This window comes from Mirounga leonina, unplaced genomic scaffold, assembly GCF_011800145.1.
Source record: "Mirounga leonina isolate KUSES-001 unplaced genomic scaffold, KU_Mleo_1.0 Mir_170, whole genome shotgun sequence".
In the NCBI taxonomy this organism is placed as follows: Eukaryota; Metazoa; Chordata; class Mammalia; order Carnivora; family Phocidae; genus Mirounga; species Mirounga leonina.
The window spans coordinates 23,236,476-23,259,867 of record NW_023270433.1 but is presented as its reverse complement, the minus strand read 5'-3'; the positions used below and the strand labels follow the sequence as shown (position 1 = coordinate 23,259,867).

The 23,392-nt window shown below is 43.7% G+C and overlaps 1 protein-coding gene across 1 annotated transcript in view; it reads right to left on the bottom strand.

Annotated features, from left to right (window-relative positions):
• Window positions 1–19,831: 19,831 nt before the first annotated feature.
• The window catches only part of EPB41L4B (erythrocyte membrane protein band 4.1 like 4B), a gene marked incomplete at its 5' end in the record, with an annotated part of 74,202 nt that continues 70,641 nt past the window's right edge, over window positions 19,832–23,392 (bottom strand). The window contains one exon of the mRNA XM_035016603.1: window positions 19,832–22,518. Coding sequence (XP_034872494.1) covers window positions 22,368–22,518 — 151 coding nt within the window. The remainder of the gene's footprint in view (window positions 22,519–23,392) is intronic.

The following is a 23,392-nucleotide window of genomic DNA, read 5'->3' as shown; positions in this document are numbered from 1 at the left end:
CCAGGGAACCAAACTGGCAGACACCTTGATCTTGGCCTGCCAGCCTCCAGAACAATGAAAAATAAATATCTATTGTTTAAGCCACCCTGTCTATGGTATTTTGTTATAGCAGCCTGAGCAGACCAATACAGATGGGTAAAAAATGGAAAGAGGTAAATGGGGGCACCTCCTCATTGAGCCTTAGGTCTAGAAGGAGGGAGAGATCACTAACAGATTCAGCCTGTTAGCCTCAGCACCGAGGGCAATTCCTAGTGATATAAATCAGCCAGAAAGAATATAAGTACATTTCTGCTCTTAAGAGACTGAGAAGAAATGTCAGGAAAAATTTAATAGAAATCCCTCCAAGATAAAGGCACATAATCTAGGAGGCAGCCCAGGGGAATAACCAGAGGTTTGACACAAACCGCAGGTCCACGCTCATCACCCAGCCCTGGTCCTCGGCACCTTATTTATGTTGATGTGCAGAGCAGGCCAGGGTCCAGCAGCTTTCACCGTCTCCAGTTCCAGCTTCTTTAGATGGGCGGCAGCTTCACTGAACAGGGCAGGCCGTCCTGGACTCAGTTCTACAAGTGGCCAGGGGGGAATGAATAAGGAAAGATAGACGTGATAAAAGATGCTTACCAGAGCCTGATCCCCAGCACCCTTCTGTCTGCCTTCTCCCTGCCCCCCGCCCTCCGAAATCCCTAGAATATGCACCAGCTGGTGGGCTGTGAGAACACCTAAGATCAAGGCTTCAAAGTCTAACTCCCCCATGTATGAGCTGGGTGGCCTTGGGCAAGTCACTCTATCTCTGAGCCTCTGAGCCATTTTAAAATGAAAATAGGGGCGCCTGGGTGGCTCAGTCATTAAGCATCTGCCTTCGGCTCAGGCCATGATCCCAGGGTCCTGGAATCGAGCCCCGCATCGGGCTCCCTGCTCCGCGGGAAGCCTGCTTCTCCCTCTCCCACTCCCCCTGCTTGTGTTCCCTCTCACTGTCTGTCAGATAAATAAATAAAATCCTAAAATAAATAAATAAATAATAAAATAAAAATAAAATGAAAATAAAACTACTTACCCTACAGGGTTGCTGTAAGGATTAGGGGAGGTCATTTACATACAAATGCATTATTAATGGCAAACACTATGCAAATTAGAAAGATGTGTGTTCAGGCTAACAGGCATATGAAGGTGCCCTTGAAAACCGTTTTGTTTCCAAAACTAAATTCATTGATTTTGATTTCTGTACTATTTTGGATTAGTTTGCCATCACTCCTTCCACTGGCTTGTATTTACCCATTAATACAGTGAAATATTCATTAATTATTAAATATTCATTATGTATTAAAGCTTGAACCAAGTTATCGTTTGCAATTGAGATTTGGGCAGCTGGAATAAAAAGATAGATGAGGCACAACTGTAGTCTAGTGGTGGAGACAGAGACATGTGCAGATATTAAACACAGAGACTTGTGCAGATATTAAAGGTTACTTAATTGCTACAGAGGCAAAAGGGAAGGCACTCCAAAGCCAGGAATCAGAAAGGCGTGTTGGAGAGTTTCACCAACGACAATATTTGAGTTGGTTCCTGAAGAAATGTGTGGGAGTTCACTAGGGTGGAGAAAAGCATTCCAGGCAGAGGGAATAGCAGGTGCAAAGGATAGCACTAGGAACAGAGCTCAGTAATTGGTGAGAGGAGAGTAGTTTCGTGTGTCTATACAGTGTAGTGAGGAGTCGGGGAAGGTTGGAGACCTTGGCGGGGGCCAGGCTGGGAAGGTCTCAGAAGTGTGGGCTTTATCTCAGGATAGTAAAACACCATTGAAAGGTCTTAAGGCATTTGGTCAGAGCTATCTGGTGAGAGGTCTCACTTTGGCATCTACAAGATGGAGACTGCATTGGAGGAGGTACCCCTTAGGGGGCTATTACAGTTATCCAGATACCAAAAGATGAGACATAGCCTAGCAGGGCAGTGTGGATAGTCAAGGGGATAGAGTTCTGATTCATCAACACCACATGAATGATGAATTTCCATTTCTGACTCAGCCAACCCAGAATTGTTCCCTGTGGTCTACAGCTAAAGTCTCATCAGCTCACCCTTTCATCACTGCATAGACGCATGAAATTCCTTGGCCATCAACTAGACACCCTCTACCCCATTTCATAGATGAGAAAACTGAAGGTCCAAGAGGGAACCATGGCTCAAGAGAAATTCTGAAGACCAGAATCCAAGTGTCTTGACTCCTGCCTCTAGCTCAGTGTTTTTGCACATCGTATGTGAAAAAGAACCAGTTCTTCCCCCTCTGGTGTGTCACAGATCAATTCTTTGGTAAAGCATAATAAAAGGGAGTTCCTAGAAAAATGAAATAATAGACATACAAGATCCAAGCCCATTTTTTATTGGTTTTAATGGATATAAAATCACTCTATCCTATTGCTAAAAAGGTTTCTAAGTGCCTACTCTCCAGGGGCGCCTGGGTGGCTCAGATGGCTAAGTGACTGCCTTGGGCTCGGGTCATGATCCCAGGGTCCTGGGACCGAGCCCCGCATTGGGCCCCACGTCAGGCTCCCTGCTCGACAGGGGGCCTGTTTCTCCCTCTCCCTCTGCCGCTGTCCCGCTCCCTCTCTGCCAAATAAGTGCCTACTCTCCATTTCCACACCTTCTCTTGGTGGGATCTGAAACAGAGTACACTGGTCCTCCCTGACATCACCTTGCTCTCAGAAGAGGGATCAGAAATGGGACAGAATAGGTTTTCCTGTAATTCAGAAAAGTGGAGATTCTAGCCTCCTGGCTCCCCTCCTCTTTCTATTACTTGAGCCAGTGGAAGTAGGAACTGCTAAGGAATGAGGCGGAGAGAGAATTGCCACGTTGGAATTAAATCGGAGTTTCCTGGGAAAGCTCCAGCTGAAATGCACAAGGCTCTTGTCTGCTCTAGCCCGGACCTGGTAACCCAGCGCTGACTTTACTTTTACGTGCTGCATGGAAAAGGTCTGTCTTGAGGATCTGGGGAAGCCGTCCACGCCCTGCAGCATCCCTCCCTCCCACCCTGCCCTCTCCACCCCTACTCACTTGTCAGGGATTTACTGCTGGAGTTTGGAGACCTGGAAGGCCCCTCCTTGTTCTCCAGAGTCAGCGAGAGGCCATAGTTTGGGTGGTGCTGGTGCTGGTGATGGTGGTGCCTGGCTGAGGCGCGGGTAGGGCCCCCGTTCTCCTCGATGCCGAAAGGCAGCCGGTCCGAGCTGCTGAGCCCTGGGGAAGGGAGCGGGTAGCTGTGGAGGGTGTCAAAGTCAGGATTTAGAAAAGTCAAGTGTCTTGATATTCCTGTGTGTACTTCAAAAGATGTTCTCTGACCATTAAAAACCAAGAGAAATCAGTTCAACAAACAGATCCGCGGGGTCATTGCAAAACAGGACCCCATGGTAACACGGCGCTCAAGGAAAAGGCAGAAAGGGGAAATTTGTATATATCAGAGACCTAAAACCCTAAGGAATTCTTATTCTGAAGTTAAATAACTTCTGTTCAAGAAAAGACGTCCCTTAAATGAGGGGAGGAAATAAAAAGCAATACTAGCAAATAATTGCTAGCCATCCCATGACAAGATCGTGACACAGAGAGAAGTCTTGGAGTCACTTTCTCTTGCTCTCAGTCACCCCACCGCACAGGAGACACCTGCTAAGGGTACTGCTATGATACCTTTAATTCCAATCATTCCCTCTGTTTTTATGAAAACTGCCCTTTTGGAAGTCCATGTCATCTCCCGTTGAGACTCCTAACTGCTCTTCCTGCCTCCACGCTCTCCTTCTGCCCACTGCCCACAAATCAGCAGCCAGAGTGCTCTTCCTGTCCACCCTGGTCGCCTCCTGGAGACTTCGTTTCGCTCAGGACGGTCTTGCATTGTGTACGTGTGTGTGTGAGGATGTGGAATAAGGTGTGACTTTGGCTTCTGAGGGTCACAGCCCAGCCTCACCCCTCCAACATGAGCTCCCCCATGCAGCCAGTAATGGGGGCAACAAAAAGTGAGCTGAGTTGAAGTTGAAAAGCCTGGGTTCCTGTCTTAGTTCTGCCCCAACCTTGTGTAGGAACCTTGGACAGTTGCTTTGGGCTTCAATTTCCTCCTCTGCAACAAGAGCTGGGCCAGGTGATTCTGTGTGCATTTCCAGGTCTGAAAAATCCTCCTTTTTTCCAACTATTATCTGGCACTTGCTCTCTCCCAAGCAGTGTACTAGCTATTTTACATAAACCATCCAATTTTATCTATGTAGAGACCTTTGCTTGGTACATAGTAGGTACTCCATATATTTTTGAAGAAAGGAAGGAAAAGAAGGCAGGAGGGAAGGAAGAAGGAAGGATTGATGAAGTTGTGGGTCTGGGATTTGACAACAAAGCCTGACATTTTTTTCCTGTCTCTCATATATGTTGAAAACAATATCTGTCCTAAGGAGGCACAGAGACTGGGGTCTCAGAAGAGAGAAAATTCCCTTTAGCCTAGGAGGCCTGGAGGGGCTGCCCAATTTAGGGCTCATCTTGAATTACCCTGAATGTGAGAATGAACACCCAAGAGGAAAGATGTCCTATAGCAGAGATCTGGTGTACATTTAGGGCTGGAGGTGGAGTTGGAAAGCTTTGAGTAAGACCTTCTGAGGAATGGCAAATAGTCACCATCTCCTATTCCAGCTTCAAGTGATTCTCACCCTTTGCTTGGAAAGCAAGATTGAGGAGGATTCTGAGGTTGTGCCCAACTCAGGAGGAAAGAATGCTTGATTGATTAGTGATGTCTGCCATGGACTTGGACTAGAGCATTGGTATCATGTACTCGCCTTTCCAAGTAAGTGTGTGATTTTTTATTTCAAGGAAACCCAGAGTGAAAAGCTAAACAGGGAAATAAATATATATGTAGGGAGTGATAAATTGCATTTAATAACATGTCAAATAAAATATGCATGTGTGATTTTCCTTTCACAGCTACTTATGGGGAAAACTGAGCAAGACAAATGGGAAGAGAAATAGATGAGGGTCAAAGAAGCGGCCTGAATCATGTCAGGGTAAGGGCCTCTAGAAAAGCAAAGGTTTCTAAGCAGTAGTGGGAGGACCTGGGAGCTCCCTCAGTTCCTTCATGGGAGGGACCACCCTCCCAGAGACCCTAATTCATGGAGTTTTGTAGGGTTGTGGGTCTGTTAAGGAAATCATTGCTCCTGGCTTCACAGCCTCATGGATTCTTCCCTGCAGAACCCCAGGAAGGGCCGTTCATATCGATAGACTATGATGTAAAGGGCATCCACTAGAGTTGTGCATCTGTCCTCTTCCCAGGGACCTCAGAGAAAGTCAAGCCCACCCAGAGGGTCCAGCAGCACTCAGCAGCCCCAGAGCCTTGGGACCAGTGCTTAAAGTTCAGTAAATGAGACCAGCTCTGTGCTCATGGTCAAGAGAGGCTGAGGTTCATGAGCTTCTGGCATTCTGGAAAGAAGGTCACAAGTCCTGGTTTTCAGAGGGTGGCGGAGGAGGGCTATGTAGGCTTTAGCCTCTGCTTCCATGGGCCAGCAGCTGAGATGAAATCTGGTGCAGAAGAGGGCTGGCTGACTGTGTGCCCAGCACTATGCGAGGCACTTTAGTATTTAACTTTTGCTATTACCCTGCATGGAAGCTGCTGATGCCCTGTGTTACACTGGGGCTTGGCGAAGGGGAGCAACGTGCCCTGTTAGTAAACATGAGTGAGAAATTGCATCAGATCTAATTTCTTCTCTTCCCTTTTTTCAGGGGAAGCCCCCACTCTCATTCTACTTCCAACCCTAGAGAAGTTAGTGCTCTATTGGCGGGGGCTATGTCATACAGGACTTTTTTGACTATATTAGGGGTGGGCATAGCTCTGCAGACACGGGGAGGGTGGGGGACTCTTACAGCCCTGCCTAATCCCACCAGAGCCACTTCCCTCTGTGACCGTGGGACCCCCAGCACACTCAATCAAAATGTGTTGCATACTGAATGATGGGATAATTATTTAAAATGTTATAATATTATAATAATATCAATAACATATTCATTATTATGGTATTATAGTAATTAGTACAATATTAATAATATTACTATACCATTACTTATTAAATATTATAATTAGCACAATAATTATTCAGAATAATCCTCCAGAATCCACTGCCAGAACTATGACCAGGGCAGGGCAGGAACTGGGGAGGGTCTTGAGCTGGAACACACAATTCATGGGGCTTTCTCTCAAAAATAAGGCCAGGAATGATGACGGTGCTCTCAGAAGCCAGCGGTACCATACACTCTACAGCTCAGCCAAGTTCTGGGTGACACGGGCTTCTGAGGGCAGCTCTGGGGATATAATCCTGGATAAGAAATCACAGAATTATAGAAATGGAGACCCTCCACTTGGTGGTTTTACACCCCAGACGAATATTAAAATCACCAGGGGAACTCCCACATACTGCTGGTGGGAATGCAAAATGGTACAGCTGCTTTGGGAAAACACCTGGCAGTTTCTCAAAAAAGTTAAACACAGAGTTACCATAGGACCCAGCAATTCCACTCCTAGGGATATACCCAAGAGAAATGAAAACATGCCCACACAAAAACCTGTCCATGAATAATCATAGCAGCATTAATCATAATGGCCAAAGGTAGAAACCACCCAAATGTCCATCAATTGATGAATGGATAAATAAAATGTGGTATAGCCAAACAGTGAAATATTATTCAGTCATGAATTGGGATGAAATATTAATCCATGCTAGGACTTAAAGGAACCTTGGAAAGTGTCATGCTGAGTGAAAGAAGCCAGACACAAAAGGCCACATGTTGCATGATTCCATCTATAGGAAATGTTCAGAATAGTCAAGACCATAGAGACAGAAAGTAGATTCGTGGTCACCTAAGCCTGGGGAGGATGGGGGGAAACAGCAAGTGACTACTAATGACACAGGGTCTCTTTAGGGGTGGCGGAAAGGTTCTAAAATTAGATTGTAGTGATGGCTGTAAACCTTTGTGAAAATGCTAAAAACCATCGAACTGTACAATTTAGATTGGTGAACTTATACCTTTATAAAATTGATTTTGAAAAATATCCATGTCTAGCCCCTACCCCAGACCAGTGATGTCACCATCGATCTCTAAGTCCAGTGGGCAGCCAGGGCTGAGGTTGCCCTAGTCCAACCTCTCCATTTTGCAGATGGGGAAGTGGGGCTCACTGGGGGAATGAGGTGACCGGGTCATACCGTGGGTAACTGGCTGAGCCTGGGACACCATCCAGGACTACTGCCTCTCTGCTTGCTGCCCATCTGCTACATCTTCCCATCTGTCTTGGCTTCTATTTCAGGCAGCAAATGCACTCATCGGGAAAATCCTAAGACCTCCTCAGAACCTCACTGCCTGAGACATCCTTGTGTACACATCTTGCCTTCCCAACGTCACAGTGAGCTCTGGAGGCACAGAGACGGTTTAGGTCACGTGTTTTCACACCCTCCACGGTGCTGAACACACAGCAGGTGTTCAACCAATACTGGTCAGATTGAAAAGAAAATTAGGTATCAATGCACTCAATAAATATTTAAGTGTCAACTCTTGTGCCTGCCATGGTGGTAGGCACGAGACTGAGAAGACAAGGGAGAGGTTGTCCTTGCCCTCAAGGAATTCACTGCTGAGTAACAAGTCCAAGGCAGTGTGGCAGGTGCTTTGATAAGGCTTACGGGAGGAGGGGCAGCTCATGTAGCCTGGGGAAGAGCCAACAGGGAAGAAGAGCTTATGTGCATATTGTAAGGGGAAGTTCTCACTTTTTTTTTCTGAAATGAAGAGCCAGTTGTCCCAACAACACCAAGGGAGTAATTCAGCCTTGTCCCACTAACCTGAAAGGCCATCTTCTGCATGTGCCAGTCATTTTTCTGAGCTCTCAGATCCCTGCTCTGCTCTGCCCTGACCTGCTGTGTTTCCAAGGAAATACATTTCTCAGGCTCCCGGCCCTTTGGCTTTCATGTAGGCTTGGCCAGTGGGAGGCACTGGCAGAGCCTGGAAGGTGCGAAAAGGAGAGAAGTCAAGGTGTTTCTTCCCCATCTCTTTCTGCCTCAGGTGATGTTTCCAGCAGGAGCTGTGAGTGCCCTGTGGCCCCAGCACCTGGGCATTGGAACCCTGCCACTTCCCTTTGTCCCTCTGTCCCTCCAGCTCTAGTTCTAGTGGTGCCAATCTCTGGGTTGCCTCACTGTTCTAATTTAGCTTCCTAGTTCTTCATCCCTTGTGTAACCAATTCCCCTGATTGCCTGTGACTGATACACGATATCCACCATGGGTGCTAGGTAGTTTTCCCATAAACATCTTTGCCATACACATCTCTGCTGCAAGAATTTCCATCCCATTTTCACTGCATATCTAATTGGCTGTGAGAGAATTCTGCTGTAAAATATAAAACAACTGGCTGACAGTTTGGTTTCATTTCTCCATTGGCAAAGTTCCCATTTTTCCATCAGATAAATCTTAGCTAGCCCTCATAACGGTCTATACAGAGATGGGTAGATGTGGTGGTCTTAAATTAGTGGATGATAACTACATATATCAACTTGATAGAAAATACGGTGATAAAACTTACTGGATGTGTGAAAGAAGACAGTGTAAAGCCAGACCGCACACTATACCATGCTAGAAAATAACACATCCGTTGCAATGTTATTAATAAAGCTCAGTTACAAACGCATTACAGCCTCAGCATTTCTTCCACTTTTCCCATAGAACTTTGGAACATCTAGCAACAGTCACGTGACAACATGCCAAGAACAAACAACAGTGTAGAAGGCTTTTAGGAAACAATGCAACGCTCAGCTGTAAATATATATCCTAGCACTTGGAAAATGATACCTCTGTTAATGAAGGAAGAAATCTTAGGGACAGAAGTAAAAGTGCAATGCCGAATGACAAGACGGATCAGTAAGCACCCCCCCCCCGAAAAAAAAAAAAATATATATATATAATACTCTGAACAGAAGACTTTGAAGACAAGCACGTAAGTACAACCTACAAAATAAAATCAGTTATTTGCGCAGTGTTGCCATGACTCTATGCTATACATTTTTGATGTATTCAAATATTTTGTATTTTGCAATAAAGTCTTTTAAACTTTGTTATTCAATTTTTTTTTGTTATTCAATTTTTCATGTTCCACATGTCTTTTTAAATGAATGTCCCTCTTTTATTTATCCACGATTTTATCTTTTAGGGCAAAATTACCTTACAGCCAAGTCATTACATAGAGAAAATATTTGCAGTGAAAATGCTTGTGTCAGAGATGCTTATGGTGAAAATACTGGATAATGTATTTATGTCTGTTTCTGGATTTTTCCTATTTTTATTGATCTATTTATCTATTACTCAACCAGCACTAGATTGTCTTAATTACTTTTGTTTTAATATATATATTTTAAATATCTGACAGGACAAATCCTGTTCCCTTTCCCACATCATTGTTCTTCTTTTGTTTTTTTCTTGACTATTGTTATGCACTTACTCTTTCAGATTATTTTACAACTCAAGTTACGACCAAAAAAATCCCATTGGAATTCTGATTTGGAGCATTAAATATTACGGATTTGAGAGAATGTATTCGTAAGGAATAGGATACTTTTCACCATTTATTCAGATCTTTTTAAATGTCCTTCAGTTAGAATTTTTGACTTTTCCACAAAGGTAAACAACATATATTATTACCTTAATTCCTAGATGTATTTCAGTTTTGTCACAATTGAAAAATAAGATTTCACTTATTTATCACATTTCCTCTAATTAATTTTTTACTACTAGATACACAAAATTATTGACAGGATATTTCTGCCTCTGGCCACTTTGCTAACCTCTCATTAACTGTAATTCATTTGTATTTTAGATAATCATATAAATTTTGTTTCTTCTTTTCTGGTATTTATTGCTTATTTTGTTTTCTTGGCTTATTGCATTGGTAAGGCCTCCAGAATGAAGTTGAATATTAACAGTCATTCTTATTTCTGAAGTGTGCAAATTTATCTAGTGTTTCAACATTAAACTTTGGTTTCTGACACATTCTCCTTAACCAGGTTAGAGACAGTCCTTTTACTCTCAGCCTACTAAGAATCTTGAAACATTAGCACCACTTATTCTGAGCTAATCAATGCTATTCCTAAGTGAACACTACTTCCTTAACTAAGTGCTTAAAAAAGATTTGTTTTCGATATCTCCATCAAGCTTATCAGTCCAGTTTTTAAAATTCATTTTTCAAGAAACTGTATGACATTTCCCTGTCTATTCTGGCATTTCCCGAGACTCCGTAGTTTTTCAAAGCATTGTGATGCTGACTCAGCAATGACATATACAAATTCTCTCATTATTCCCCATGGCCATTTTTCTAAGCCCGAAGGCTTGAACTAATTGCAAAAGAACAAAGTATTTCCCGACTATTCTCTCATCAGACTTCAGTTTCTTTCTCTTTGTTCTTTTCACCCTCAGCAATTAGTATTGTGCCTGGTTTCCTAATTGAAAAGGAGAAAAGCAAAACAGACGTTGAGCAGTGTTTCTTCTGTCCTGTTAATCTCATATACCATCCTCAGGAATGGCTATCACAGATTACTTAAAAACAAAATCTTAAAAAGAACAGCTGTCATTAAATTATTCATCTTTTTGCTCCAACTAAACCACACATCTACAAAAATTTAAAAGTCCTTTTTTTTTTTTTAAGATTTTATTTATTTATTTGAGAGAGAGAATGAGATAGAGAGAGCATGAGAGGGGGGAGGGTCAGAGGGAGAAGCAGACTCCCTGCTGAGCAGGGAGCCCGATGCGGGACTCGATCCCAGGACTCCAGGATCATGACCTGAGCCGAAGGCAGTCACTTAACCAACTGAGCCACCCAGGCGCCCCTAAAAGTCCTTTTAAAAAAAAAGGTCTATACCCCTTCGTTTTTTGTATGTTCCACCTTCCTTCTATTTAAAATACTGTTTTAAATTGTGGATCCCTAAAAGCCTTTCTCTTTCAGATGATCTATGATATATTCATAGCCCACATGAAAACTATCCCCTTTTAGACCCATCTTCTCTTTGACATGAAGGATTAAATCCTGAGCTCCACTCATTTTGTATTAACAATTTCAAGACATAAGAGTCATTTTTTCCCCAAGGATCTTGCCACTCACACATTTCCAACCTAGTCTTCCTTGTTGACCAGAATTAATGACAGTAATACGGGCGGTGTTTCTTCTGCCTTCCAAATAACTACGTAATCAGGCAGGAAGGCCAAGAAATCAACAGATGTTCTGCTTTTAATGAAATGCCAGTGTCTGGATGGCCAAGAAATCCCCCATAGGTATTGTGCCAGCTCAAAGTCTCTCCTAGGAAAACAGAGTGAGTAGCCTCTATCCAAAGTCCTCTAGCAAGGCATGGCCTGGACTCAGAGTTACTCTTTTATCTGTTCATGGCACCTGTCTTAACTCCACAGCAGGGGTCCCCGAGGCAGGAACAGCTTCTAGACAGCCCACACAGCATACAAGCTCTCTAAACACCTTCTAGAGGAGTCTGGTTGGGGCAAACTGGCTCCTGTTTCACTTTTGGCCTAAGTGGGGACAATTCCACATTCCTAACTGGAGCTAAAGCATCAGGGAGACATCGACAAACATCTCAGCAGAGCTTCCCAACAAATGGACTTTGGATGAGTTGCAGCTCACAGTCTTATCTGCTTACCCCAGTGTGTTATACAAATATGTCATTTCTATGTGTGCCAAGGACAAGAAGAAGTTTCCACTCGTCCATATCCTGTCCATTAGCCTGAACTGTGGCTCTCCAAATTGGGACTCTTAGCAGAATCTCCTCAATTACTGTGTTTTTACAGCAGATGGTGTCAGCCAGAATCATGCTTCCTGGCTGAACACTGGTGCATTAATCATGCTCTCTAAATACTCAGAGAGGAAAAAACTCAAAAGCTAACGTTTTTGCTTGCCCAGCACTGTGCCATCTATTAACTTATTTAATCCTCTAACAACCATTTGAAGAAGGGACAATTATTATTATCCATATTTTACAGGTGAGGAAATGGTAATAGAGAGACTACTTAACTTTCCCAGAGTCACACAGGTGGTAAATGGCAGAGCTGGGATTTGAACCCAGGCAACCTGACTCAAGAGCCCAGTGCTCTCTAAAGCGATGATCGACTGCCTTGCCAGGTGGATGAAAGGAGCATTACAATGACATTAAAAGAACACTGGACTGGTGGGCACTTAGCTTTGTTTCGCTACCGCTTAACTATGTGACCTCAGGTAACGCATTTCACTTATCAGGGCCCCAGACACTGCATTTTTGGACAAACATTTATTACTTATTTATATGCCAGGAACTACAGCTCAATGAAATAATTTGATCTGTGCCATGTCCAACTGAGAGATGGGAGAAGGTGCATTTACTCATCATGGTTTCCAGGATACCTGTCACTTACTTCAATTTTAATTTAGTAGAGACTGAACAGAGTGGGTCATTAGACTAACACATTGCTACAAGTTCTTATTAAATTCAGTGCAAGCAAGCATACTATTTGGCCATAAGTAGAGAGTATATTTGAAAAACTGCACCTTTTTCATAATGGGTTTGAGAAGAAATTGTTACCAACATCTTAGAAATGTGACACATTATGAATGTTAAGTTTGTTAACTAGGGATGATTTCTTACAGTAACTTAGTGGTTTTATTATTATTATTTTTTTAAGTGACTAGAGAGAAAAGATGAACTGACCTCATTTTCCTCTTGTCTGAAAAGGTCAGAATTATATTTTTTGGCATGGTTTAGATTCCTTTATATAGACTAACTGGCAGATGGGAATTTTCTCAATTTGTATTTCTTTCAAGCCATCTTCCAAGCAATCAATCTGGAACTAATTCTACTGTTAGCACAGGTAATGTCTGAGTCCATAAGATTGGTAGCTGTCATTTTGATTAGTTTGTTAACTGCCTACAGCCAAAGGCAGCGTCTTCTTCAACATCAATCCCCAGTGCCTTTTATGGTACTTGGCACAGCGACAGTAAATATTTGTTGAGTAAATGTTGTAGTGCATTAAATTTTAATTCTCCTTAGGTAATTTACCAAGTGTCTATTCATAAAAGCTTCACTTTGGTCAGGAGCTCCTCAGTGGTTCCTAACATTAAATGGCCTCTGTAAAACTAAAATATTCCACATCTATGGAGCGATGAGAGCCTTTTCACGTTTCCTGGTGGTTGCATCTCTGTCCTGCGTGAGATAGAGTAGGATACGTGCCCCCGTCTTTAAGTCTGGAATTTTCCTTTGGCGAACCTGGTATCAAATGGTTTCAGTGAATGGCTGTAAGTGGGTAAGCAGGCCTTGACAAATTTTCTGCTAGAAAATCCATTTTAACTTAATGTGATTCTTACTAAGTTTATAATGTCTCTGTGATTGTTGGGAGGCATGGAGAAGCTGTGAGGAAGGGCTTTAGAAACTTTGTGGTGAAATCTAGGATTTTAGCAATTCCGGATCAATTTCAGGATCTGAGCCCAAAGAATAAATATTTCATGGGTTCATTTTTGCACAGAGGCTCATGCTAAAGCATTTATTCAATCTCTTTCCTGCCTTAAAAAAAATACTGACACAAATATAGTTTTCTTTTACAGCATTCACTTGTAATAAATCTGACAGCGCTTTCCCTTCTTGGTTTCCTAGGGATTTTTTTGGCCTCTCATTTCTGCATTCCGATGCCCACTTTTTGCTTTAAATGAAGATTTTTGTCTTTCAGGTGGATAATGGTATTAACCGTTAACTCGCCCCTCACCACTGCTTTAAATGCATCCCCAAACAGTATCATATGGGAGGCCTCAAGGAACAGCAAGACAAAAAAATGATCACCACGAACGTGTAGCTACTAGCTGTGCAGAATAAGGTCCAAGGACCCAGTCTTTGCACCAGAAAAGAGCCATGGCTGACTTGGGCATGAGCTGAGTGTTATTCTTCCACTCTGCAGACACCATCCAACTCACCAGGATGAATGGAATTAAACTATTATTCATTCCAGAATGAAGTTCAAGCTAGACGAAGAAAATGCATGCCCTGTTAAGGGCAGGTTTTAGACACTCTAATTGCACAAGATACCAGTATGAGCAGGAGATGGAGCTGAACACTGGGTATGTGTTCCTGAGGTGATACAGATGAGGATTCATCTATTTTGGTTTTTGTGTTTTAAAATCTCCTCAAATGATCCTTTCTCTGTTCCACAATTCTTGTAGGTTTTCCAGAAGCTTCTCTCGCAAACATCCTTAGTTAGCCTCTGAGGCTATACACTGGGCATAATTTTAAGGGCCCGTTTAATTGCCTTGAATATAGATATAGCATCCATTATTCAGCCGTGGAATGCAGCTGACGGAGCCGTAAGCATGGCAACACCTCTTGCTTTTGAGGTTTCCGCTGCAGAAAGTGATGTTTAAGCCATTCACAATTCAGGAGGGGATGATTAGGTAGGTTCTGTGGCTTTCTTACAACACCAGCCTACGGGGATGTTCCTCTAATTATTCTAACCCTGTTTAGCGGACCGCCCAGACTACAGCGGTTTGGGTATTTTAAATTCTGTAGCCTTTCCTCCAATAAAACTGAGGGCAAGTAATGGGGTACAGTGGGATTTTATACCTGATAAATTAGGACTTTGTGACTACAAGTAAATCCTTGCTTCCCTGGTCAGTGCACCAGGGAAATTCACAATGTCTGAGTGGGTGTTTAAGAAGCTGGAGCGAGGGCGCCTGGGTGGCTCAGTTGGTTAAGCGACTGCCTTCGGCTCAGGTCATGATCCTGGAGTCCCGGGATCGAGTCCCGCATCGGGCTCCCTGCTCGGCAGGGAGTCTGCTTCTCCCTCTGACCCTCCCCCCTCTCATGTACTCGCTCTCTCTCATTCTCTCTCTCAAATAAATAAATAAAATCTTTAAAAAAAAAAAGAAGCTGGAGTGGAAAGTTCTCCAACAAACTCCCAAACAGGAAAGGAAGGATGGGTGTTAGAAATCAAGTTCTTTACTCTGGCTATTTTGATGCTGTCCGTATTCTTCCTTCGGGTCTCCAGGGCATCGGATCGTGCTGATTGTTACCTGAGCTTCTGGAAATCTGCTTCCAAAAAATGTCTGGTAAATATCAACTCCTCCCATCCTTCCCTTCCTCTGCTATTAAAAAGGCTACAATGGCATGATTAATTTTACTTCATCAGTCTGGTCTTTAATAAAGAGCATGGAGTAAGAGCGGAGGTTCCAGACGGTTCAGAGAAAACAAATAACAAACGGTGTTCAGAAAGATGCAACGGTGTACAACCTTGCTTCTAGAGAAATACAATTAAAACGGAAATTCTGATTTTTACCCATCAGACTAACAAAGGTTTAAAAGACTTAGTTAAGGCTATGAGCTTGCTCCCTGTGGGATCGGAGGCCCTGTCAAATCCCTGGTGGGGTGGGAGGCCCGGGGGAGAAAAGTGTAATCAGGTAGAATATCTTTAGAGTGAAATTTCATTAGGTAATGTCCAAATTAAGTATGCACATACCTTTTTAGCCAGAGCTCCTATTCCCAGGGAGTTTATCTACAGATGAATTTACTCAAGTGCATAAACAACGTAGAAGGACGGCAGGAAAATTGTAATTTTCGAGATTTGGGGCAGCCTAAATGACCACCGATACTGACTGGGTAAATACATACACATGCTTGTTTATATGTGGAACAGCTCTAGATTGACACGATGAAACGCTAGCAATGTTTGCCTCTGGGGAGAATTAGGGAACTAGGGAATAAAAAGGTGGAAAGGAAAAGTAACTTTTTTGACATTTTTGTCTGGATTTTTACCACTGTATTACCTACTAAAATAAGTGAAAAAGCACAGCAGTTCCCTTTATTACTGATTTTCTACTTAGTCTCCTAGTTGTTAAAAGCTTCCTCTGCTTTGTGGAAGATGAAATCCTAAGCTAGACAAGTTGGGAACGGAGCATATGCTGTTTCAGTTCTCCCAACTTTTGGGTCCCCATTGTACCCACAGAATGCATTCTCAGTGGTCTCACCAGTTCCTTCTTCCTCCAGTTTTGCCGTCAGCAGATGGGAAAGCATTGTCCACATTCCACCTGGACAGTTAGCCCCTCGTATTCTCAGACAGGAATATCATCTTTCTTTCTTTTTATCCCATCTCAAAAGATCCCCACGGCGTTTCTGCTCTTTGCTTGTTAGAGTTTCGGAGATGTGTCTTTAGGTATTGTGTTAACTCTCTTCCATCTGATCTTTCTCTTGGAGCCAAGCACCCCTTTCTATTGCTAAACTTAGACCATACACCTCAAGCCAGCAACCTTTAACATAGACCATTCCTTGACTACAACTTTGAACTTCTTTGACCTCTCACCACGTGGACTGCTAAGGCCTTAAATCTCAAAAACCACCAAAAACTGCTGCCAACCAGCATCGAACATGGTGCAAAACACCTTCCATACATAATGTCCTTTAATTCCATTCGGGGACGAGGAAAAGGAGGCACAGAGAAGAAACTGGACAAAGGTCACATGGCAGTAAGTGGCAAAGTTGGGATTCAAAGCGTGCAAGACTCCAGAGCATGAACATTTCACCTCGTGGGAAAACTGCAGGGCTCTTGCCCCCAACAAAATCAACACTCCACACCGGACCTGCAGTCTCTCTCATCAGCGGGCAATATCCTGCCATTTTGCTTCTGCAAGCTTCTGCTTCTTCCCCACGATGGGTTCTCATCTTGGCATGGGTCCTTATGCTGGAGTGTCCAGGTCATCTTCTTCAGTGGATACAGTTCTCTAGCCCCTTGCTTCCGACTTGAGAGCAGAACAATGACAGATTCAGTCTGACAGACTTGGGAGAGGGGGCTCATGATGAAATTAAAGCCACGTAAAGAAACCCTAGAATTTTTGCATTCTTCTGCTTCACTATGAACCTAAGCAAGTGCAAAACTATGCTGAGTAGACATATCTAGCTACTTATTATGATGTATCCATTTACTTTTTGATATCATGCCTACTTAAAAAAAAAAAAAGAGTTGGCCTCTAAATTAATTAAAATTGAACCATAAAACAAGGGCAAACCAGATAGGTAGCTGTGCTTTTCCAAGGGGAGGTCCTACACTTGTCCATCACGGACTCGCCTGGAGACTTCAAATGAAGGTTCCTTAGGTCTCACCATCCCCATGGCATTATCCCCTAGTTAAATAGAGCCTTAAATAGAGCCTAGCAATTTCCATTTTTAATAAGCTGTCCAAGTAATTCTTGGGCTCCCTAATTTTGGGGAAGTTGGCCAATTTGCAGAATTAAGATTTCTTTTGCTGAGGCTCAGCTGAATGTCAATTTCACATTAGTTTCACCTTTTAGATACCCCTGGGTCTTCTTAAAAATGTGCTATTTTTCATGTGCAAAGGGACTCTTTCCTTAACAGCAGTTTGTGTTCTCCCTCTCTCTGCCCCGTTATGCCTTGCCTCCGCATTTGTCGGTTGCCTCCTGGAGGGAAATAGCACAGGGAAATCATCCTTAAGCCTATTTAGGGTATTTACCTGGTCCTTTTGGAAGATTCAGTACAGTCAGGGAATTGACTTAGAGCCGAGTTTGGGGAATATTGATCCAAAGGATCAATATGGCTGCTCGGGGAGTTCTTTGATGAGCTCAGATCTTAAAGGACTAGTTAAAAGCTAGAAACTCAAGGGCAATAAAAAGGATCTATTATTAGTTGTGTTCAGACCAGGACCCAGGAGGCTGGAGTTACTGACCTGGAAGGAGGGGGCCATATTAACGGGAAAAAAAAAAAAAAAAAAAAAAAAAGGCAGTACTCCCACACTGTCCAATTCCTTCATCTTTGCTGTTAAGGAGAACCATTTTCAGTGGAAATGGTAGACCAAGAAATGAAACAGGCAAGAGGTTTTTGAAGGTCAAGATAATCACCTGGCATAATTTCAAGTCTTTCAGTCCGTATGAATTACATCAATCTGACCACACTGTCAGTTCACTGTTTGATATTCTGAGGGAACCACAGAAAAATAAGAGATGATCCAAGACCGGTAAGTACCGGGGAGTTTCAAAAATGCAAAAAGCTAGTTCTGTTAATTATGGAGTCTCGAGCTTGGCTGTGCAGGCAGGTAATAACTCCAGAAGAAATGACTAGTTTGGGAACTCTGGGTATGGAAGCAGTGGATCGCCTCAAATAAGGAGTGGTTCACTAAGAAGAAAATAATGCTCAATCTCTGCTCCTTTGTAAAGGGGGTTATTGAATGAATGCAGGTTCTAGATTGCAGGAGGAGGGGTGGTAAGGTGTTAGGGGTTACTGGACCCCTGGGAAGGGTAACAGGGTTACTAGCTCACTGGTGATGGACAAGGTCAGTAGGCCACTGGTGTGCAGGGATAGGGACGCTGGTGGTGGTGAGTGGCTTTCTAGTTAGTATCCAGATCTCGGGGTAGTGAACTCTTCTACATAATCTAGTAATAGTCTCATGGAGATATATATATATATATATAGATCGACAGGGTCCCAAATGGTGAGATGGTTGTCGGTGAGAAACATCAGAGCTCAGGGGCTGAGAACACGGGCTGGGAGTCAGAACTGCCCGTGTGACGATGTGCAAGCTGCTTAGTTAAACCCGAAGCCTGAGCTTCCCCATGTGAGCAAAGAGGACGCCCCCCACCACACAGAGCGGCCGGGAAGATCAGGTGAAGTGACATGCGCAGTGCTGGGAGCACACATCTGGCTAACAGTCCCTGCATGTTACTGCGGATCTATGTCGACCTACTGGGGTTTCCAGCAGCTCTCCAGTATCATCTGCCCTGTAGTAACAACGCATATCATGACACTGACGCTTCGAATGAGAACACCGCAGACACACCGGGTCATATTCAGAAGATGAAGCTGAAGCCAGAACATAGCTGATGGTCAATGTCCTATTCAAAAGGCAACGCCCTAGACTAGGTACAGCTGTTCAGATACCTTCAGACCAGCTGAGAGATGACGTACTTCCTGTTATCTCGCTAGACATTTCTTTCTTTTTTTTTTTTTTAAAGATTTTATTTATTCATTTGACAGAGAGAGAGCATAAACAGAGGGAGAGGCAGAGGGAGAAGAAGCAGGCTCCCCACTGAGCAGGGAGCCTGACGCAGGGCTCGATCATGACTTGAGCCAAAGGTAGACACTTAACTGACTGAGCCACCCAGGCGCCCCTGGTTAGACATCTCTGTTAGAATGAATGTGGAGTCACTCATTTGCTGAACAGACATTCACGGAGCACCTGCTATCTATCAGGCACTGGGGAACAAAGGCAGATACGGGACAAAGTTCATACTTAAGGAGCGTGCAGGTTCCAGGATGAGATGAACAAAAGAGGCAGTTTTAATGTAAAGTAGTGAATGAAATGTTGATACAGCAGGGCTGAGGGGCAGGCACAGAGCAGAACACAGAAACTGACCCAGTTTGCAGAGATGGGGGTGGTAGGAGTCCTGGGGAGAAGACCACGTCTGAGCAGAGGCATAAGGGGTGAGCAAGAGTTGGGCAAAGGGGATGGGAGTCAGAGCATTCTGGGCAGAAGGAACAGTGTTTGCAAAGCAAAGACAGGAGCAACAGCAGAATATGGTGCACGCCGGAATGACAAGCAGCTTGGTGGTGTAGAAATTTAAACAGGAGGGTAAGAAATGGGGCAAAATAGGCTAGAGCAATAGAACGGAAGCAGACAGCAAAGGGATTCCATAGAGAAGGCCTTGGACCTCACCCTACGGGTGCTGGAGAACCCCGGCAGATGTCGATCATCAGAATGACTGTGAGGACAATGAGCTCTGCAGGAGCCTGGAGTCAAGGAGACCAGGAAGAGCACCCCTGAGGCAGAAAGAAGATGCCGCTCCAAGGTCAGGGTTGACAAGGTCGGGAGCTGAGCAGGCCTGGGGACTGCCTGGATGTGGGGGGGCAATAGGGGGAAGAGCTACGGATGGAGTGTGCATACATTCTTCTTGCGGGTAGAGAATCAGGTGGAAGTCTCTTCTTTGTTCTCCAGGAAAAGATGATGAATTTGCTTTCTGACATGAGTTTGAGGTGTACATGGGATACATGGGTTGAAATGTCAGTCTAAAAACTCACAGGAGCAGTGGGAGTAGTCTGGGTTAGCGATAATGACTTCATGGTCAACAGCCATAAAATGGTGCCAGAAGAAGGCCCAGGATCAACTGTGATGGTGAGAAAGGCAGCGGGCAGAGGAAGGACCCCTGGAAAACACCAACATTTAATAGGAAGACGGAAGGATGAGGCTGTTAAAAAGACTGAGGAAAAAGTCAAAGAGCTAGAGAGCCAGATGTCACAGAAACCAAGTGCACAGAGTTTCAAGAAGCCATGAATGAGTGACCACCACCATCAAATGCAGTAGAGAGAGGCCCACTAAGCTGAGGGATGAAAAGTGGACACGTCATTTAACATCTTGGAGGACATAAGTATGCATCCTGTTCGACTCCTTGGTTGCAGATGACTGAATCCACTCAAGTTATTTTAAACAGAAAGGTATTTATTAGAGGGTATCCATGTATATACACTCTCCAGGAGGCCACAGACACAGGCTTGGACGTCTTTCCACCAGGAACAGCAACAGCAGCTGGGACAAACACCCACCTGCAGCACAGGATGGTAATGGGGGAAACCTACTCTGCCACCACTTCACTCTGCTCAGCCCCTGTGACCAGTGACTAGAACCTTCACCACAGATGCACCAGATGAAGAAAAGCTTCAGCCAGGGTGCCTACCACAGCCACTCTTCCCCAGAGTAGCTTCATTCTAAGATGAACTTGCTCCATCTCACCTAACTGAATGCTCACCTTCAGACTTCCAAAAGCTCACTGTCCCGTTATCTAGGTCATCCGCAAACGATACTTCTGCGCAACATAAAATGAAGATGGGAGTCCAAAAAAGCAAGAATAATCTTTATTCCTTGGAAACACATTGGTAAAAATGTATCAGTAAGATTAAAAGTTTCGGAACACATTTATTTGTATGCAGCACAAACACTGAGGATCAAAACATCTGCTAAAACAGAAAACACCTGTAAACAGATATCTTAGGAAAAGTTTATAGGTGACTGACTCTACTGTGCAGGGCGTGTAGCTGAGTCCCTCCCTCTGGACAGATTTTTGTGGCAACCAAAAATAGATCAGATTTTAGCAATAAAATATCTCAAGAGATGTCACTACATTTTTTAAAAAATGGGCCAAATTACAATTACACATATGGAAATGGCGTTTAAGAATTGTTTTCACAAAAATACTAGCGAAAAATATCTCAAGTCTATCAAGAGAAAAAAAATGTTTGCCTCGTGGCTCGAAATGGGGGGAAATAAATATTTCAGTACAAGTTCTACCCTCAAACACAACACACTGATTAGCTGGAACTACGAAATGACTGCATGACACCCACCCCATCCTATTCTATGGGATGCTTTGGCACAACTTTATTAAAATCCTATATACTTTAATTTGAGCCATAAATGGATCTTGGATTGCATGTTACTTTTTTAAAGAGTGAAGTCCAAGCCTCAAGTTCTATAAATTCTGACAGTGTATTCATAATCATGTCTTCTGAAATCACGCAAGTTAGCAGCACCAATCAATAATTTAAAAAATCATTCTCGTACTTGAGCAAACGGATGCAATGCAATTTGTGATTAGTAAATCTGCTAAGATTCAAAGTGGCCAGACTGCTTTAAGATAGGAAATTCAGAGCCTCCCCATACACATGTCCCACCTACCCAGTTATATACTTTATTCAGCTTCTGAAAGGGGTAACCCTCTGTTAGAGAAGGGGATTTTGCAGTTTTCCCTCTGAGAAATTTCGTTGGAATGTTAGATCCTCAGACTGAAAATATTAACTTTTCATAGATCACAGAATTGTAGAGCTGGAAGGAGCTTGGCGATCATTTTGTCTAACCCACTCTTTTCAGATGGGGCAAAGGAGGCCACCAGAGGAAAAGGGCTTGTCCACCCTCTGACAGTGGCCGGGGCTGGGCCCCAGCAGCCTCCTCCTCACCCCAGGACTGTGCAATGCTCTCTGCAGAGCTATCTTCCCATGTTCTCCTGGTGTTATTTGGTCCCGTTCATTAAATAAAGAAATATCAAGTACATAGCAATACGATCAACACAGACTTTTACTCCAATTTTAAAATCAGAATGTTAAAATGATTCCTGAGCCTTTTAACTACCTTCATTTTATTGAGAATGCAGTCAACAGTAAATTACGACTAGTGATTGTGGTTGTTTGCAAATATTTATATGGATGCCAGGAACACTTCTCAGAACTTTTCCGCAAAGACACTTGTGCAAACACGTCTATGTGATGCCAAGACACTTTTCGTGGGATGTAAGGACATTGTGATGGTGAATGGAGGTGAGATGCTTCAGTCTCTCAAAGTGCAGTCATGAGTTTATCTCGATACACCATACTTTGCATTCCTCCTAAGTTCTTCTGGTTCTGGTCGTGGACATAATCGAAATGGCTGCCACCTCCACTGGCCGACTTTTCCCAGTGCGGTGGCCTGTCATCCTGAAAGCATGGCCTGTTTTGTTGGCAGAGTGAATGGTTAGCGGGAGGGATGAAAGAAAATTCAGAAATGTGAGTGAAACAACACAAGTATGAGGGAGGTGGGCAGGAGAAACCATGAGCCGTATCAATGGGGATGGCTTACAGATGGAAACGAATGGGTTTTCTAAGGTATTTTTTTAAAAATTCAGAATGCAGGTTATCTATCAACGTCCATGTCAAGAGAAGCCCGCTCCACGGCCATACCATCATTTCTCAAAGGGCACCTTGCTGAGCAAGTCAGTCTGAGGAAAGTCAGGTGACAAGGGGTCCTTGGCCAGGCACCGTTCAGCGCTGTCAGCGCATTGCTAACGGGCGCTGTGAATGCCTTAGGCAGAGTTGCCAAGAGTGCTGGGCCAAGGAACTCTCTTTTCCTGGGATAGGTATCTCAGTCTTCTCTAACTTTGGAGAGCCTGATAAAACACAGAGTGCTGGGCCCTACCCCCAGACACTGATCCAGCAGGGTTGGGGTGGGGCAAAGAATGGGCATCAGCGAGCTCGCAGGGCAGGCCAATACCCCCAGAAAGGACCCTTTTGTGGCCTCCCACAGAATCCCCTTTGCAAACTGCTGGGCAAGGTTGCGCCTCAGAAGGAAACTAAGGTGGTAAAACAGGCACTAAAAAGTCTAAAATTCTATAAAAATAAGGTCAATAAAAATAGCATTTCTAGAAATCTCTTCTGTTTTCTTCTGTCTGGAAAAGAAACTGCCTTTGCAATACAGAAACATTTAGAGTTATTACTCTGCTGGGCTGACTAGCTTTAAAAAGTTACCCGAGTATCAAGTGTTGTTGATAAAACTGCACTGCGATCCTCCTCCAAGGTCTCCCAACAAAAGTGGCAAGAACCATCAA